Here is a 19,613-nt window from a genome sequence, read left to right as displayed (position 1 = left end):
TGTTTGTTTTTCCCAGTTGAATATTAGAGCCAGTATGTTAGGCGTTTTACAAGACCAATTGATATTTTGTTATTGAAGGCATGTTAAAATGATAGATTAAGGGGAATTTTTATGGTTCTGAGACTTATTTAAGAAATAAGTATGACTTTCTACTTATTTATGCTCTTTTCTATATTCCTCAATAGCACTATAATTTGTGTGTGTGTGTGTGTGTGCGCGTGTGTGTTGTACTTTTTGCTGGTTTATTCTCAGGCATTTTGATTGCTGTTGTTGCTACTGTAATCATTTATTCAACTATATTTTCTAAGTAAGTATTGTTTTTATGGAAGGAAACTATTAATTTGGGGTGCTAATTTTGTACCCAACTAGCTTACTAAATTCTCTTATTGCTTGCATTAGTTTCATGATTGGTCTTAGTTTTTTTTTAGATATACAATTATATAACCTAAAAATAATAAAAACTATACCTCATTTTAAAAATTTTATTCCTCTTCTCTTTTCTAATGTTGACAGTTGCTACCTTCATATGTTTAAAGTAGTTAATTAGAGTGGATATTCTTGTTTTGTTCTTGTCTCTAATAGAAATCCTTCTAGAGCCAGGTGCAGTGGCTCACACCTGTAATCCCAGCACTTTGGGAGGTCAAGGTGGGAGAATGGCTTGAGCTCAGGAGTTCACCAGCCTGGTCAACACAGGGGAGATCCATTCTCTACAAAGTATTTTTTTAAAACAGCCATGGCATGGTGGCATGCACCTTTAGCCTCAGCTACTTGGGACGCTAAAGTGGGAGGATCACTTGAGCTCAGGAGGTCAAAGCTGCAGTGAGCCATGATCTCATGACTGTACTCCCAGCTGGGAAACTGAGTGAGATTCTGTCTCAAAAAGAAAGAAAATCCTTCTAGTGCTTCCTCACTTCAAATAAAACTGGATTTTGTGATTTTACATGATCTCATTTTAAGAGATTATATATATATATGTGTGTGTATATATATGTTTGTATGTATGTCTATCAAAATTGATGCATGACACAGTATAATATCATGGGTAAATGCAAGGATTGGACTGCCTGGTGTAAATCCTGGCTTTACCACTTACTAGCCAAATCATTTTACTTATCCTTATTGTGCCTCAGTTTTCTCATTGTAAATGGGAATATCATTTGTACCTCAGTTATGGAGTGGTTGTGAGTATTAAACTCAATATTTGTAAAATACTTAGAACAATGTTTGGCACAGAATAAACACTACATGTTTGTTAAATAAAATGTTAGTTTTTATCAAAACCCTTTTGAAAATCTCTTCAGGTTTTAAATTTGGTTTATCTGTATTGATGTACTCATATGGCATGTTAGAGAAACAGAGTTTTTAATATTGAATAATCCTTGCATTTTTAGTATGAACTGCACTTACTTGTAGTATATTATTCTTTTATTATATTGCTGGAACTTGTCTGCTAGTATTTTATTTAAGAATTTTTCATCAGTATTCAGAAGTAAAATTGATTTGGAGATGTATTTCGTACTTTCTTTTTCACTTTTAGATATCAATGTTTTTTTTTTTTTCTTCCAAAAAAAATCTTTAAAAGATTTGGAAGTGCTCATTTAATTATGCTCTTAAAACATTTAGGTAGCATTGAAATAATGTATTCCTTAAAGGTGTAGCAAATTTTGCCTGTGACACTGCCTAATTATGCTACTTCTTTTGGTTTAAGTAGTTCTTTGGAAGTTTTATTTCTATTTTACAAATTAGACTTCTTTCTCTACTGAGAAAAGTTTCTCTCCCTTCTGAGACCAGTTTTGGTCATTTGTATTTTTTCTATGAGATCCATTCCAACATGGTTTTCAAGTGTACCTTAAAAGAGGTGCACAAATTAGTCTCTTATGAGTCATTCAATATCCTCTGTATCTTTAGTTATTTTGACATACTCATGTCTTTTCTCTTCTTTTCCTGAATGTGCTACCTATTTTATTGCTTCTGCCTGTAAGAATTGGTTCTTGAATTTATTAGTTAGTTCTCAGATTTTATGATAGTTTTCTTTAAAAATCATTCTAGTTCAATCAAAAATTTAAAGTCATTATAAAAATTGTTAAATTCCAGAATCAATAAAGGACATCCAGTTAAAAAATTCTAATTATTTATTTTGAAATAAGTAATCATACAGAGTAAAAAAATCCAAATTATACAATATAGCATTCAGAGAAAGAATATTTGCTCAATTAATGCACTGCAGATCTTCAGATTCCCATTTTCCTCCACAGAGGTGACCATGTTACCCATTCATAGAGACAAAGTATTAATTGGAGTGGCAGTTGATTTTCATTTGTGATTTTTTGGCTGCAGTTGGTAAATGATGATATTCTGCTCTTTTAACTTTCAACCCCTGACTTGAAAGAGGTTAATAATTTTTCATTGGTTCCTAACAGTGCTTATTTTTCCAAAACAAAATAAACTCTCTCTAGAATATAAGTTGTGACTTCTGAAAGTCACTGGTACTTCAAAGCTTGGCCCACATACTCATTCAAGGAATTTAAGATAATTTGGAAGTATTTGGAGGTAGTCATGGACCAGTTTATAATCCAATGAAAGACATGGATCATTGCCAGAGGACCGTATGTCTATCAGCATGCATTCAATATTACATGCAATTTGAGGCATTCACAGACTCTCTGCAACCCATTCATAGAACTTCTTGGAAATGACTTATTTATAGGTTTATTAATGCGTTGACCCTTGAACAGTGCAGGGGTTAGAGATGCCAACCACCACACAGTCAGAAATCCACGCATAATTTTTGACTCTCCGAAAACATAACTACTAATGGTCTGCTGTTGAGTGGAAGACTTGCCAATAACAAACAATTGATTAACACATATTTTGTATGTTATATGTATTATATACTTAATTCTTACAATAACGTAAGCTAGAAAAAAGAAAATGTTACCAAGAAAATCATAAGGAAGATAAAATACTATTCATTAAGTGGAAGTGAATCATCATAAAGGTCTTCATCTTCATCTTCACGTTGAGTATGCTGAGGAGAAAGAGGAGGAATCGATCTTGCTGTCTCAGGGGTGGCCAAGGCAGAAGAAAATGTGTGTATAAGTGGACCCCTGTGCAGTTTAAAACTGTGTTGTTCAAGGGCCAACTGTATGTTCATGCTTTACACATTTATTGAGTTTTTAACTTGGGCCAAAATGTTCTTTACATACATCTGAGAACAACTTGTTTTATTTGAATCTAGTTGGGGGATACTTACAATTAAAGCCCAGTATGATGCAGCTATGAGTAGACTAGTTCAGAGAACCACAGGACTATAAAGGAGGAACAATCTCATCCAGAGGTCTGAGGGTGGGGATCCAGAGTCAAACTGGAGAACTGATGATATAGTTTTGGATATTTGTTCCCTCCAAATCTCATGTTAAAATGTGATCCCCAGTGTTGGAGGTGGTGCCTAAATGGAGGCATTTGGGTCATGAGAGTGGATCTCTCATGAATGGCTTGGTGCCCGCCCAGTGGTCATGCGTTCACATGAGATCTGGTTATTTTAATGAGCCAGGCATCCCTCTCTTACTCTTTTCTGGCATGTGACACTCTAGTTCCCCTTCCACTTTGCCATGACTAAAAGCTTCCTGAGGCCTCACGAGAAGCTGAGCAGATGCAGATGCCATGCATATACAGCCTGAAGAACGATATGTCAAATAAACCTCTTTTCTTTGTAAATTAACCAGCCTCAGGTATCTTTATAGCAACAAAAAACAGACACACAGACAAATACAACTGATTTAGAAGGGGCTAGTGTCCTAGGTGCCTAACCCTACAAGTTGTCATCTCTCATGGCCAAGGATGAGCTGCAGAGTGAAGGCTGGCTCACGGAAGACCAGAAACAACTAAACAATCTAAGCCTTTCTGTCCTCCTAAAGTGTTCTTCAAGGCTGCCAGGCTTGATTAATATTTTTATAGCTTCTGAATTTTCTTCTGGATGGCATTTATTTTTTAAATGTTTTTATTGAGAAATAATATTTTCATATTTACAGGATACATGTGATATTTTGTTACATGCATTGAATGTGCAATGATCAAATCAGTGTATTTGAGGGTATCCATCATGTTGAATATTTATCATTTCTATGTGTTGGGAACATTTCAAGTCCTCTCTTCCAGCTATTTTGAAATATACAATACCTTGCTGTTAACTGTAATCATCCTACTCTGCTATGGAACATTAGAAATTTTTCCTTTTATCTAACGGTATGTTTGGAACCATAAATAAACTTTTCTTCATCTTTCCCCATATCTCCTTCCCATTCTCTGCTATCTACCATTCTAAACTATCTCCATGAGATCAACTTTTAAACTTCCACATATGGGTGAGAACATGTATCATTTTTTATTCTGTGTCTGGCTTATTTCACTTAGCATAATGATGTCCAGTTCCATGTTGCTGCAAACGATAGGATTTTATTCTTTTTATGGGTGAATAATATTCCATCATGTATGTGTACCACATTTTCTTTATCCACTCATCCACTGATGGACACTTAGCTTGAGTCCACATCTTGGCTATTGTGATTAGTGCTGCAATAAACATGGGAGTGCAGGTGTCCCTTTGATATACTGATTTCTTTTCCTTTGGATAAATGCCCAGTAGTGGGAATGCTGGATCCTATAGTAGTTCTATCTTTAGTTTGTTGAGAAATCTCCATATTGTTTTCAATAGTGGTTAATACTAATTAACATTCCCATCAATAGCGTGTAAGAGTTCCCTTTTCTCCTCAACCTTATGAGCATCTGCTATTTTTTGTCTTTTTAATTCAACAGCTGTGCTAACTGGGATAAGATTATATCTCGTTTTGATTTGTATTTACCTGATGATATGTGGATTTATTTGTGGGTTCTCTATTCTTTTCAATTGGTCTGTGTCTGTTTTTATACCAATACCATGCTCTTTTGGTTACTACAGTCTTGTAATAAATTTTGAAGTCAGGAATGCTTCCAGCTTTGTTCTTTTTGCTCAAACTTGTTTTGGCTACACAGGCTTTTTTTTTTTTTTTTTGGTTACTTAAGAATTTTAGGATTTTTTTTCTAATTCTGTGAAAAATGACAGTGGCATTTTCATAGGGATTGCATTGAATCTGTAGATTGTATTGGGCAGTATATTAATTCTTCCTATTCATGAGCATGGGATGTCTTTCCACTTGTTTGTGTCCTCTTCAATTTCTTTCATTAGTGATTTGGTAGTTTTCTTGGTGGTGGTCTTTCAGCGCCTTGGTTCAATTTATTTCTAGGTAATTATTTTTTGGGAGCTATTGCAAATGAAATTGTTTTCTTGATTTTCTTTCTCAGCTAGTTCATTATTGATGTATAACAATGCTAATTTTTGCAAACTGATTTTGTATCCTGCAACTTCACCGAATTTATCAAACCTAAGTTTTTTGTTGATGTCTTAAGGATTTTCTAAGTATAAGATAATATCATCTGCAAAGACAGAACATTTGACTACTTCTTTTTCAAACTAGATGCCTTTTATTTCTTTCTCTTGCCTGATTGCTCTGGTTAAGACTTCCAGTATTATGATAAACAGGAGTGGTGAAACTGGGTATCTTTGTATTCTTCCAGTTCTTAAAGAAAAGGCTGTCAGCTTTTCCCTATTCAGTATGATGTCAGCTGTGGGTCTGTCATATATATCACGTTTATTATGTTGAGGTATGTTTCTTTTATGCCTTGTTTTTTGAGAGCTTTTTTTTTTTTATCATGAGGGGAATGTTGAATTTTATCAAATGCTTTTTCTGCATCTATTGAGATGTCCATATAGCTTTTGTCCTTCATTTTGTTGATGTGATGTATTATGTTTATTGATTTGCATATATTGAACCATCTTTGCATCTCTGGGATAAATCCCACTGAATCGTGTTATATTATGTTTTCATGTGGTATTAGACTTGGTTTGTTGATATTTTCTTGATGATTTTTGCATGTATATTCATCAGGGATATTGGCCTATAGTTTTCTTTTTAAATTGTGACTTTCTGTGGTTTTAGTGTCAGGGTAATGCTGGCCTTGTAGAATGAGTTAGGGAGAATTCCATCCTCTTCAATTTTTTGAAATAGTTTGAGGAGAATTGGGGTTAGTTCTTAGAATGTTCATTAAAAATTGTCGGTGAACCATTCTGTCCTGAACTTTTCTCTGTTGGGAGACATTTTATTACTGATTCAATCTCATTACTCGTTTTTGATCTGTTCAGGTTTTCTATATTTTCCTGATTCAATCTTGGTAGGTTGTATGTGGCCAGGAATTTATCCATTTACTCAGCATTATCCAGTCTGTTAGTGTATAGTTGTTCATGAGAGTCTCTGACGACCTTTTGCATTTCTATGATATCAGTTATTACGTCTCTTTTATCATTTTTTGTTTTATTTATTTCGGTCTTCTCTTTTTTTGGTTAATGGTTTATTGATTTTGTTTATCTGCTGAACCTACTTTTCGTTTGTTGTTCCTTTTTATTACTTTTTATAGTCCATATTTCATTTAGTTCTGTTCTGATCTTTATTATTGCATTCTTTCTACTAATTTGGGATTTAGTATGTTCTTGCTTTTCTAATTCTTTGAGCTGCATGATCAGATTGTTTGACATCTTTCTACTTTTCTGATGTACACATTTTTTTCTATAAACTTCATTCTTAACACTGCTTTTGCTGTAGCCCATAGTTTTTTTTTTTTTTTTTTTTTTTTTTTTTTTGACAGAGTTTTGTTCTGTCACCCAGGCTGGAGTGCAATGGCTCGATCTTGGCTCACTGCAACTTCCGCCTCCCAGGTTCAAGCAACTCTCCTGCCTCAGTCTCTCGAGTAGCTGGGATTACAGGCACCTGCCACCATACCCAGCTAATTTTTGTATTTTTAGTAGAGACAGGGTTTCACCATGTTGGCCAGGCTGGCCTCAAACTCCTGACCTCAGGTGACCCGCCCGCCTTGGCCTCCGAAAGTGCTGGGATTACAGGTGTGAACCACCACGCCCAGCAGTCCCATAGGTTTTACTATATTGTGCTTTAATTTTCATTTGTGTGAAGAGATTTTTAAAATTTGCTCCTTAATTTCTTGTTTGACTCAATGGTCATTAAGGAGGATATTTAATTTCCATATACTTGTACAATTTCCAAAGTTCCTTTTGTTACTGATTTCTAGTTTAATTCCATTGTGGTATAAGAAGATACTTGATATGATTTTGATTTTTTAAAATTTGTTGAGTCGCGTTTTGTGTCCTAACATGTGGTCTATCCTGGAGAATGTTACATGTGCTGATAAGAAGAATGTGTATTCTGTAGCTGTTGGATGAAATGTTCTGTAGATGTCTGTTAGGCCTATTTGGTGTAAAGGGAAGTTTAAGTCCCATGTTTCTTTGTTAATTTTCTCTCTAGATGATCTGTCTAATGCTGAGAGTGGGGTGTCTAAGTCAACTATTAATGTATGTAACCTATCAACTATTAATCTATGTAGTCTATCTCTCTTCTTAGTTCTAATAATATTTGCTTTATACATATGGGTGCTTTTTTTTTTTTTTTTTTTTTTTTTACCAGAAAGCTTGCTCAAGTGCTGGCAGTGGTCTCAGTGGACCAAGTGAGTGGGTGGGTCCTTGGGCTGCTGGCCAGCGGGTGTAGCATGAACAGTGCCAGTAGCAGTGGCAAGACAACCTTCTATTTCCCAAGCGATCTGTGCTTGTGTTGGCAGTGGCTGTGGTAGGTTGCACAGGCCAATTCCCAGGCCTGCAGGTGGAGCATGCTGATGGGTACAAGCTTTGGTGGTATCATCTGGTTGTGTTGGCTTGAGGCTTCTAGGGGGAGTTCTCAGTTGTCAACACTTGTGGACTCAGCAGGGCAATCCTCACTCCCCTGGACAATGAGCTCGGACACTGGTAGTGGTGGTGGTTGGCCAGGCAGATCTGTATTAAGGGCCTCCTCCTGTGGTGCATGCAGGTGCTGACTGTGGTAGGCAGGGGTAGGGTGATCCCAGACCTCTGGTGGAATGCTTGGGTGAGGGTATCAGCGGCTGCACTGTGCCCCTGCTATCAGGGAGCCACGGGATGTTTTCAGTGGCAGCAGCAATTGTCAGGCAGTGGGGAGTGTGCACTTTTGCCCTGGATAGTAGCTACAACAGGGTAACCTGTCATTAGGGTGCTTGTAAATGCAAGAGGCTCCACTGCTGGGGGCAGTGGGGTTGCTTCCAATGGCTCATACTTTGAACCTGCTGGCAGCAGCCAGCTGTGGTGGTGGCTGTAGGTAGAGGATGTTCATTGTACTCCAGGGATGTGTAGAGGCAGAGGATGTTGAGCCCCAGGGCAGGATGCTGTCTGTTGGAGACTGAGCTCTCAAAATGGTGTCATGTTGTAGCTGTTTAGGATTTGGGGGTGGGTGGGGGATGAGACCCAATGTGACATCTCTCTCTGGAGCAATGCCGTTGCATAGTCTCCAGGCATATTTCCCATGTTAGTCTCGGGGCCAACATGGATCAAGGGTTCTCCATAGCTAGGACTGCAGGAGTTCACAGTGAGACTGCTAGGGTCTCTCACTTATCCTTTCCTCATATTGGGGATCTTCTCCAGGCCCCTAGCCCATTCCAGCTGAGCAGGCTGCCTTGCTTCCCTCTTTTTCCTTGCCTTACGTATTTCCTGTCATTTGTTGAATTCTAGCATTCTCCCATAGATGATGTATTTGAAGTGTGATTACTCGCTATTTTGGTTCTTCTTTATGGAGGAGGTAAGTACCAGATGCCTCTAGTCAGCTAGCTTCCTTTCTCTCTCTAATGACGTGTAATTTTAAACAACATACAGTCATGCATTTCTTAACAACAGGGATACAATTTGAGAAATGTGTCGTTAGGCAATTTTGTCATTGTGCAAACATCACAGATTGTATTTACTCAAACCTGGATGGCATAGCCTACTACACACCTAGGCCATAGGTGTAGCGTATTGTTGCTAGGCTACAAACCTGTAAGCATGTTATTAATACTTCACCAAATATTGTAGGCAATTATAATACAATGCTAAGTATTTATGCATCTAAACATATCTAAATGTAGAAAAGGTACAGTAAAAATATGGTATTATTATATTATGGGACCATTATCATATATATGGTCTGTCATTGACCAAAACACTCTTATACAGCACATGACTGTAGTTATATTTTTCACATTTCAAATTGGTGAAAAATATTTTAAAGTAAATTATCTAGTACCAGTGAGGGTACACTAAAATGGCCACTATCATGCTTTACTAACGGGGGAGTATGAATCTTGATATAATTTGATAATATATATCTTGAACCTTAATGAAAATATTTTTGAACCCAGTAATTTTATTTGTAGAACTCTACTAATAATGAATAAATCAGAAAGAGACCAATCTTTGATTACAAAGATGTCTATTTCAGTATTTTTGTTCTAGTGAAATACTGGAAATGTTAATATCCAAAAATAGTGTACAGTTAAGTATGTTACATCTACCTAACTAATATATTTAAAATAACATTTAATTAAGACAGTAATATTGGAAATTGCTCACTTTTAATTTAAGTGAAATATCAGGTTGTATGGATCCTGACAAGGATACATGATGCATGGAAAGACAAAGGTAAGATGCTAATTCATGAGAGAATGTGACTAATATTTCATTTTGGAGAGAACATTAAGGATTTTTTCCTGTTTTTCAGTAATTTCCCAATTTTCTTTAATAATCTATTTATTAAAAAGTATTACTTTTATAACAAAAAATATTGAAAGCATAGTCAACTTGCCTCTGAAATAGCCAAGATGATTCCCCTTTTCTCTAAAGATATTATTTCAATTATTTAAAAAAATGTTCAACTAGGATATATGAAAAAAATTCAACTGCATGCATTCAAATTGTGAACTATTCTGCATTCCACTTTAAATACCTACCAAAAAAATTAAGTCTGACCAGTAATCTCATGAATATCTATCAAAAGTGAAAAGATGGACAGTGCAAGGTAATATGAATGACTTAACATAAGCCCATTCCCAAACCAGAAAAGAACAACCAAAAGCATGTGTCCTAACTATGGCAATTGAAACATCATTTTCAAATTCAGATGACAATGTTGTCATTTTATTTCTGGTGAATATATGCTCAGCCATATTTTTTTCCTTCATTTTCTAAGCTTTTTAAAAAAACTCTGTTGATAAGCAGTCTCTGAAAGCACTTTGACTCATTTTGGCTTCTTTCACAGTAATGTAAGTAAATAATACATCAAGTAAGAGAGTAAGATAATATGAACTGGAAAAAATTATGAGACTTTTTGTCGTATGTGATCCCATTTGTACATGTGTGGAAAATTTGGGGAATGATATATAATACACAGTAAGAGAGCAAATAATACATCAAGATCAACTCCAAAGACTAACATATAATACTAATTAATTTTAATAGCTACATTACTTGTACTGTATTTAACTTCTACATTCAAGTTTGCTTTCATGTAAATATATTCATATGTATGTATTATATTATATATTAAACATATGCATACCATACATTCACATTTATTATTTGTGTGCAGATATTTATATTGTTTTTAAATTAAAATAAATTTTTAAGCAATTTAAATTTCAAATTGTGGAAATTATAGTACTGCTAGCAAAGACATATACATATATTTTTATATATATATATGGAGAAAGAGAGAGATCCACCAGCTATAAAGTACAAATAGTTGACTTTTACCTCTTAAAAATGTAAATCTTATCATATATACACATACACAGTACACACACACAATGCACCTATTTAAAAAGACAAATATACAACTAGGAAAAATGCATAATATGTAGTGAAGGTTTTTTTTTTACCCTTAATATAGGAAGTACTCTAGAGAACTAATAAGAAAATATAAAAATTCAAATGGGAAAGTGGGCAAAGTATGTCAACAGGAAACTGAGAGAAGAGATGGAAATGGGTCATTAACATAAAAAAGATGACCAAGCTCACCCATAAATAGAACAAAATAATAGCAAGAAGAAATACTGTATTTTATCTTGCAGATTGGGTATGAGAAATCTTTCTCATCATTGCCAGTATTGATAAGTATATGGGAAAACAGGCACTTTTATATAGCTTTAGTAGATAAATAAATCGGTAGGTCTTTTTTAAGGGGGAAATTTGGTAATATTTAAACAAACATTAAATGCATATATTTTCAGCCCATCATTTCTACTTCTAATAAATAATATAAGAGGTGTGTAAAAGACGTGTACAAGGATATTAAGTGTAGCACTGTTTTTAATATCAAAACACTGGAAATCTAGATGTCCATCAACAAGGGACTGGCTAAAAAAAATATATATACATAAACAGAATCCTATACAGTCATTAAAAATAATAAGGCAGATTTGTACTACAAATATGGGGAAATATCCAAGATAATATGAACTGGGAAAAATTATGAGACTTTTTGTAGTATGTGATCCCATTTGTATATGCCTGGAAAATTTGGGGAATGATATATAATACATTATTAACACTGACTGTCTCTCAAGAGTGAAACCTGAAGGATGGAGAGGGAGGGGGATGTTACACTTCACTCACTTTAAATCTGTTTTTACTATTAATTTTTAAACCATTGGCCAATATTACTTTAATATAAAGATAATAGTAGTTAAAATTATCTACTGAAAAAGAAAATATGAACTTGTTATATCTACCTTGATAATGACTTGAAATTCAGTATCATCAAAGTGGTTTTTAAGTTTGAATATCACAGCCACCACAGAAGTGTCTCACCCACACATAATCCCAATAACTTCCACACTTCCTCTGATAGTGTAACATCTCCAAAGGAGCTGTTACAGAGTCAACTGCACTGTCTCATACATGCCTAATGGGTCCAACAGAGCCATTAGGATGTTAGTTATATGGCAGGGCTCCTGCTGAAGCTATTACCAAGTCATTGCATTGTTTCATACACTTCCTTTAACAATCAGATGGTTTCCGAGGAACTGTTATCACTGCTATGTAAGGGTCCTATATAACTTACACTACCAGGAGAAAACAAAAAAAAAGTAAAGGAAAGAAATGGAAAACAAACAAACAAATTCCCTCCATCAAATGTACATGAATGGCCCTACATGGTCAAATATCAGAAGAAATAACTCCTCATTTGGGTATAACTACTACCTGCCATTCAAGAAACCCAGCATTAGGCTAACCATTTTTTTCACAACTCCAGCTGTTTCCTTGAATGAATTTAGGGTCTGAGAACAGCATATGCATGACTATGATGACATGTTTATTGGTAGCACATATCGCACTACTTAGGTTCTGTGGTATGCAGTACAGAAGCAACAGGGAGCAGTACTAATGGATTTCTTGGCTGTTATGAGATTGTATCAGATATTCCCCTACCTGTAAAGTTCCTGAACAGAACATAGGGAGCTCAGCTACCCAACAGTCAAGGAAATCAACAGGGCTTCTGAGTACTAATTAAAATCCCAGCTCTCCCTTAAAGGGCTACTTCAATGACAAGGGGAAATACAAAAGCACAAGCTAACCCGCAGCCAGGTCTGAAGTGTCTCAGTGAATTTCCTCTCACAGTCTTCTAGGTTTAGTAGAATGAGGTTGTTGCCTATTAATAAAATGTTGTATTATTTAAAATAAGACAAGTGCAAGGATTTTTACCCAATTTGAAATGAGCAGAAAGTAGGCTGGGTTCTGCTAGGCTAAAGAGTTCCCTGGGATATTAGATGTTTCAGAAGCTATGTTGCCTCTTTGTCTAATACTTGATAACAGGTACCTTACCTGATAGCATCTATCCCATAATATGTGTATAATAAATTAATAGTGATAAACAACAACCACAACTGACATTTATAGAGCATTTCATTGTAACAGACACACTGTAAAGTGCTATATATCCAATTTCTCATTTAATCCTCCCACAAAAACTCCCAAGACTTTGCAGCTACCATTTGACAGATAAAGAAATTAAGACTTGGAGATCTTTAGTTACCTGTCCAAGGACATACAGCAGGTAAATGGCAGAACCAGCGCAAAAACCTAGGTCTGTCTTATATCATGGTTATTCTTAACCATTTACTATACAAAAAACATTATTTATTTAGATTGTATTAATATTACCACTTTTACGTTAATAAATGGTTTCACATCCCTTGTGCTCTCAGAGCAAGCTACCATATCTTTATCATGGTATTAACTAAAATGTATTAAAATTAGCTTTCAATCCTCTCTAGTAGACCTCTTTGAGTGTATGTTTCCATTTGACACTGACAGCCCTGCATTGGGAATTGCTTTGAGTATCAAATGTGTAGGCTCCCAGAAAGCAACATTTTTATTACTGACCTTACTCCTCATTGTAGTTGAGGAGACCCGTGAGCTGAGGAGACAGCTGACTCAAGTTGAGAAAAATATTCTGTCTCCTTGGAATTTAGAAATGGCACTAAAAAAAATCTGGTTAATCTTAGCTTATTTCCTGAATAGAAGAAATGTGAACTAGTGTTTTATGGGGTATGGGGTTTTATACTTGTCTCGTAGATGGAAACTTAGAGAAAGTCAACCTGCAGAGACGGCGTTGAAGGAAATGGGTTTAGAAACAAAAAGCAATGTCTTAACAATTCTTCTGAAAATTGTTAAGGGACTGCAACAAGTCCCTTCTTGTGGTATAGCCACACTCTTGCCCTGAGTCCAATGAAGCATTCTCATGTACTTTATTTTTTAAAAATTTTTATTTCTTGTGGGTACCTAGTAGGTATACATATTTATGGGGTACATGAGATGTTTTGATATAAGCCTGCAATGCATATTAATCATATCATATAAAATGAGGTATCCATCCTCTCAAGCATTTATCCTTTGTATTACAAATGATCGTATTTTACTCTTTTAGTTATGTTAAAATGTACAATTAGACTATTACTGACTACAGTCACCCTGTATTCTTATGTACTTTTAATACAATTGTTTTCAGTTTAAGCTAGCTCACATTGATTTCTGCTACCTATAACAAGCAATCTTAACTAATAGGGCATCAATCTCTCCCAGGAGACTGTAAATTCCTTGAGGTTGGGGAGTGTGTATTATTCATCTTTCATATACTCCCAATCTCTAGTACAGAGTTTGGCAGAAAGAAGGTGCTTAATAAATATTGCTTGAACAGAAATATCATTATCATCAAGGCTATAACTATAAATAATTTATTTGCAATTTATACTTTATTAAAGGTTACAATACTTTTTCACTACCTACAAAATTTATTTCCATTTAGCTTCTTGGTAAACAATTTTTATTTTCACATTTTATAACCCAACTGTTCCATTCTGGCCACATGTGAAAAACATATTCTTGGAAATTGATTATTCAAATTTAGCTGTTGATACTGTTTTTTCCTCCAGTTCAATGTATAGCTAAATGTAATTATTGAGGGATACCCTAATCACTGAGGTTGATACTTAAGTAGGGCTGTCAAAGTCTTCTAAGAAATGCTCATTAGAAAGTAAAGAATGGGAGAAAATATTTGCAAACTACCCATCTGACAAGGGATTAATACCAGAATGTGTAAGAAGCTCAAACAATTCAATAGGAAAAAAATCAAATAATCTGATTTTAAAATGGGCAAAAGAATAGACATTTCTCAAAAGAAGACACATGAATGGCCAACAGATATATGACAAAATGCGCAACATCATTAACCATCAGAGAAATGCAAATCAAAACTACAATATCATCTCACCCCAGTTACAATGGCTTTTACCCAAAAGACAGGCAATAACAAATGTTGGCAAGGATGTGGAGAAATAAAACCCTTATATACCATTGGTGGGAATGTAATTTACTACAGTCATCATGAAGAGCAGTATGGAGGCACCCTAAAAAACTAAAAATAGAACTACCATATGCTCTAGCAATCCCACTGCTATGTATATATACAAAAGGAAGGAAATATATCATAGCACTATTTACAATAGCCAAGACATGGAAGCAACCTAAATGTCAACCATCAACAGATGAATGGATAAAGACAATGTAGTACATATATATAATATAATATTATTCAGCCATTAAAAGAATGAAATCTTGTCATTTGCAACATGAATGGAATTGGAGGATATTAGGTCAAGTGAAACAAGTCAGGCACAGAAAGACAAACATCATCTTCTTACTGATTTGTGGGAACTAAAAATCAAAACAATTGTACTTATGGAGATAGAGAATAGAAGAATGGTTACCAGGGGCTAAAAAGGGTAGAGGGAAATGGGGGAAAAGGTAGGCATGGTTAATAGGTGCAAAAATATAGTTAGATAGAATGAATAAGATCTAGTATTTGATAGCACAACAGGGTGACTGTAGTCAATGTTAACTTATCATATATTTTAAAATAATTAAAATATTGGAATTGGAATGTTCCTAACAAAGAAATGATAAATGCTTGAGGTGATGGTACCCTAATTACCCTGATTATACATTGTATGCCTGTATCAAAACATCACATACTGTAAGCCCAGCACTTTGGGAGGCCGAGGCAGGCGGATCACGAGGTCAAGAGATTGAGACCATCCTGGCCAACATGGTGAAACCCTATCTCTACTAAAAATACAGAAGTTAGCTGGGTGTGGTGGTGCGCACCTGTAGCCCCAGTTACTTGGGAGGCTGAGACAGGAGAATCACTTGAACCTAGGAGGCGGAGGTTGCAGTGAGCCGAGATCGCACCACTGCACTCCAGCCTGGCTACAGAGGGAGACTCTGTCAAAACAAAACAAAACAAAAAAATCACATGTACCCATAAATATGTATACCTATTATGTATCCATAACTAAAGATAAAAAAATTAAATTACCATTAGATCACCTATCAGAGATAGAGTTGTGTGTTAGATGACCAGAGGTCTGACACACTATAGCACTTCTATCCTTATGAGAGTCACACAAGACAAGATCGACAAAAAATATATTTTACCCTTAGAACAATACATATTTTTCATTTATTTAGTGCCTACTGTGCTCTAGGTCCCCTTGCTAAGTATTGAAGCTACAAAAGTGAATAAATTAGACCATTTCATCAAGTAGCTTCCAGTCTAGTGCTTATTAACAACCATTGTTAGGATATAAAACACACAACTCTAGTATTAGCCTATGATGAGTAGTAATGCTGTTAGTAAGGTGAAATGGGAATAAAAATGACGTAGAATAAAGCATGATGGTTGATATCAAAGTATCACCTAGGTATTGACTGTTCACAGGTCCCAGAATGAAGCTAACTTGAGTGAATGTGCATCTTTCTTAATAGACAATTCAGCATCAACAGATGATGAAGGGTTTACTTAGGACAAATTTGAGAGAATGGAAACATAATGCATTAGTGCTCTGATCCCTGTGAAAGCGCCTCCAGATCCCCTTCTGTCACCTGATGGTTTCCTTTCCAGTACTTCAGGCCTTTAAGTTCAAATATTTTAGTGCTGAAATTAAGGGTTATTTCTTATAATTCTTCATGAGTTATAAAATGTCAGAGACATAAATTCAATTAAGGGCAACCAAATAGAGTTAAGGAAATGAGAAAAAAAATTCTGAAAGGCTTGGCCAATTAATGAAATAAAAGAAACAAGTCCTTATAGACATGATTTTGGAAATGTAAGTAGAAAACCAAAGTCATATTCTCCTAGGATGAATAGAATAGTAAGCATCTTTGAAATTACTTCTCAGAATATTTCTCAGTTGGACAATTCACCTAAATTAACAATTTCCTCAATTTCCTCCATCTTAACTTTTATCTAACATTCACAGCAGTGAGGCTCAAATGTTCCTAAGCCGATCCATGATATCATGCCCATTGTCTCATCAATAATCTAAAATTCAGAAAGTATAGGAAGACAGAAACAAAACAAAATGTCATTGACATTAATTGAGCCACAGGGATGGGATGGTATGGAGTCTGAGGTAGGAAAACATATACATAACAAATATTCTAAAGATTTACTTTTTCAAATATAACATACATCAACTCAAATTAATAAAATAGATGCCTTGATTAGCATGCTTTCATGAATGGATGAAATCAATAGGAAATAAATAGCAACATTTCCACACAAACGTCAAGTTCATTCATTGGAAATAACTTGTTTCCTCAAAATTAACATACTTTTGGAAAAGTCATTTACATTCTTATCTTAACTCAAACCAACTCCTCAAGGATCTATGGAAATGCTGAAGGCAGGCCAGGCATGGTTGTCATCAATTAAAATCTGTGGAATCCACATTGATAAAAATCTTACCATAGGTGATAAATAAGAACACAAATTATATACTCCTTATTGAAAATATTAGTAGGAGTCAAAGTAAGACATAGAGAACTGAGCAGGAAAAGTTGTTCAAGTTTACATATTGCATACACACATGATCCAAGGGAGAAAACGAAGCACACTTGGGAAATAATCCAGTGAAATTCAGCCAGATTGTTTCTGACTTGTTGTTTTAACACTTCCTCATATCTAAAATGGAGATAACAGAATTTGTTTCACAGAATGGTCATGAAGATGAAATGGCATAAAGATATGAAAAGTGTGTTTGGAAATTTTGAAATGCTAATCCAGTAATAATAGTGAACATTCATATTGTTCCTACATGTTAAAAACACTGTTCTAAATCTTTATATACTAGTTTCATCTCATTTTTGAGTCATTGCCCTGTGGTGGGATGTGTGGACCCTACTACAAGGTGTTAGAGAAAGGCCCCCAGCACAGACCGGGTTGTGAAAACCATTTATAAATGTTACTTTCAGTAGTATCCCTCTCCAAAGGGGCAAAACCCAATGAATACAATGAAGGCAAAAGTAAAAAAAAAGAACAAAACACCAATGCCCCCTTACTAAGGAATGACACAGTGTAAATATAGGTTTACAGAAGAGGATGAACAACATTTTTTTTTCATTTGAAGGTGTTATTTATGATTGATGACATGGATAAAGTGTGATGCTAAAGCCAAGCATGAACACCTGGAGGAAGAGACCAAGGCCAACTGCTAGGCAACATCTGAAAGTTATGACAATCCCTAAACTATATTGAGTTAATTATTAGAGCCATGCCAAACATGGTATATATGTAGAAAGTCATAAGGCCAAATCCAACCCATCCTGATTTCAGTCTCTCCTCCCAGGTTAAAGAAATGTTTTCTCATCCTACCTGGAATCCTGTTTTATCCTTCTCCCTAGCTCCCCCTTGACCTCCTCTTCACCACCAACATTTACAAATGAAATTTTCAAGAAGAAAACAAACAAATAAGCTGCCACTGTATTCTCCGACAGGTTCATTGAGCAGGCTTGTATGTTGTTTGTCAGAGGAGCAGGGTTCCATTTTGTGGGGGTAGGGTGCCAGAGATGGGGTGAAGTAAAAATAATTGGTGATCAAATATTTGAAAACACTTGCCTTGAGTAGACCCAGCTTGAGCCTCCATGTCACAACAAACAGGAGAGAATTTGAAACCTGTAACAGTAAACATTTTACTAGTTAAGACTTGTCCAAGTCATCTGCAATTCCTCAAACTTCAACCCTTACCCTTCATCTAGTGGTGCTTCAAAAAAAAAACCCAGCTTTATTGCAATATAATTCACATATGTAATATTCATCCTTTTAAAGCATACAGTTCAGTGGTTTTTAGTATTCTGCAGAGTTGCACAACCATCACATCTATTTAAGTCTAGAATATTTTCATCACCCCAAAAGACACCTCATACCAAGGGACTTGCAGAGGTAAAAGAATAGTAGAGCCCAGTGGGGAAACTTCTTCCTTTCATTTCAATGTTTCAACCCAGTGAATATGTCCAGAGTGAGATGAGGGAGAACAAGATGTCTTGCCAATATAAGAGATCACCTACCATCCCATTTCATATAATTTTGATCATTGTTTTTCCCAATTGAAAGATGAAACCCAGAAAACTGTAGTGACCAATCAAATGTCTCCTAACTTCTATCCTAATGCCTTTCACTTCCATGAATGTGCTACATATGTCAAGTATGTTCCCTTCTCATTTCCATATGTTACTTCCTATACTCTTGGCCAAAGTCAACAATGCATACATGAACACATACATATATGAAAGTAATATAAAAAATATTAAGACCCCAAGGATACTTGATGATACCATAAAGTGTTATGGTCTATTATTTAGGAAGTGATATTCTAATTAGTAGGCAACTTCTAATTCCTGATTATATGGCCAGTGTCACGTTTGGGTTAAAGAAGGAAGAAGAGGACAAAATAGAAAAAAAACTGCAGGTACAGGGCAGCTGGCTATCTCTCTGCCACCTGAAAAAGTACTAATTACCACTGCTAACAGACTAAGCCTTGTGGTCATGGTAATGAGGACCTATAAAATGTACACAAACAGAATGATGGAGAGACTAGATGAATGTGTTTAATAAGCAGTAATGTGCTTTTTATGAAACTATTTTGTTCTCTGGTAGGAGCAAAAGAACAAAAATAAAATAAATTAACCCCTTTCCAACAAATCAAAAAGACAAAATTTTCCTTTTATAAAAGTTGCAAGAAAATCATATATGCTTACAACACAATGCTGCTGCTAGTCCTTATTGTCAAGCAAATGG

General features: G+C 35.3%; 1 protein-coding gene across 5 annotated transcripts in view; it reads right to left on the bottom strand.

The window, feature by feature from the left end:
* LOC105468440 (teneurin transmembrane protein 1) overlaps positions 1–19,613 on the bottom strand; it is an 839,487-nt gene that overhangs the window by 492,057 nt on the left and 327,817 nt on the right. For all 5 annotated transcript variants that reach the window (XM_071089007.1, XM_071089006.1, XM_024788669.2 and 2 more), the window contains one exon: positions 18,435–18,491. In XM_071089007.1, the coding sequence (XP_070945108.1) occupies positions 18,435–18,491 (57 nt within the window). The remainder of the gene's footprint in view (positions 1–18,434; positions 18,492–19,613) is intronic.

Source organism: Macaca nemestrina, chromosome X (assembly GCF_043159975.1).
Source record: "Macaca nemestrina isolate mMacNem1 chromosome X, mMacNem.hap1, whole genome shotgun sequence".
NCBI lineage: Eukaryota > Metazoa > Chordata > Mammalia > Primates > Cercopithecidae > Macaca > Macaca nemestrina.
This window is presented reverse-complemented; position numbering and strand designations above follow the sequence as displayed.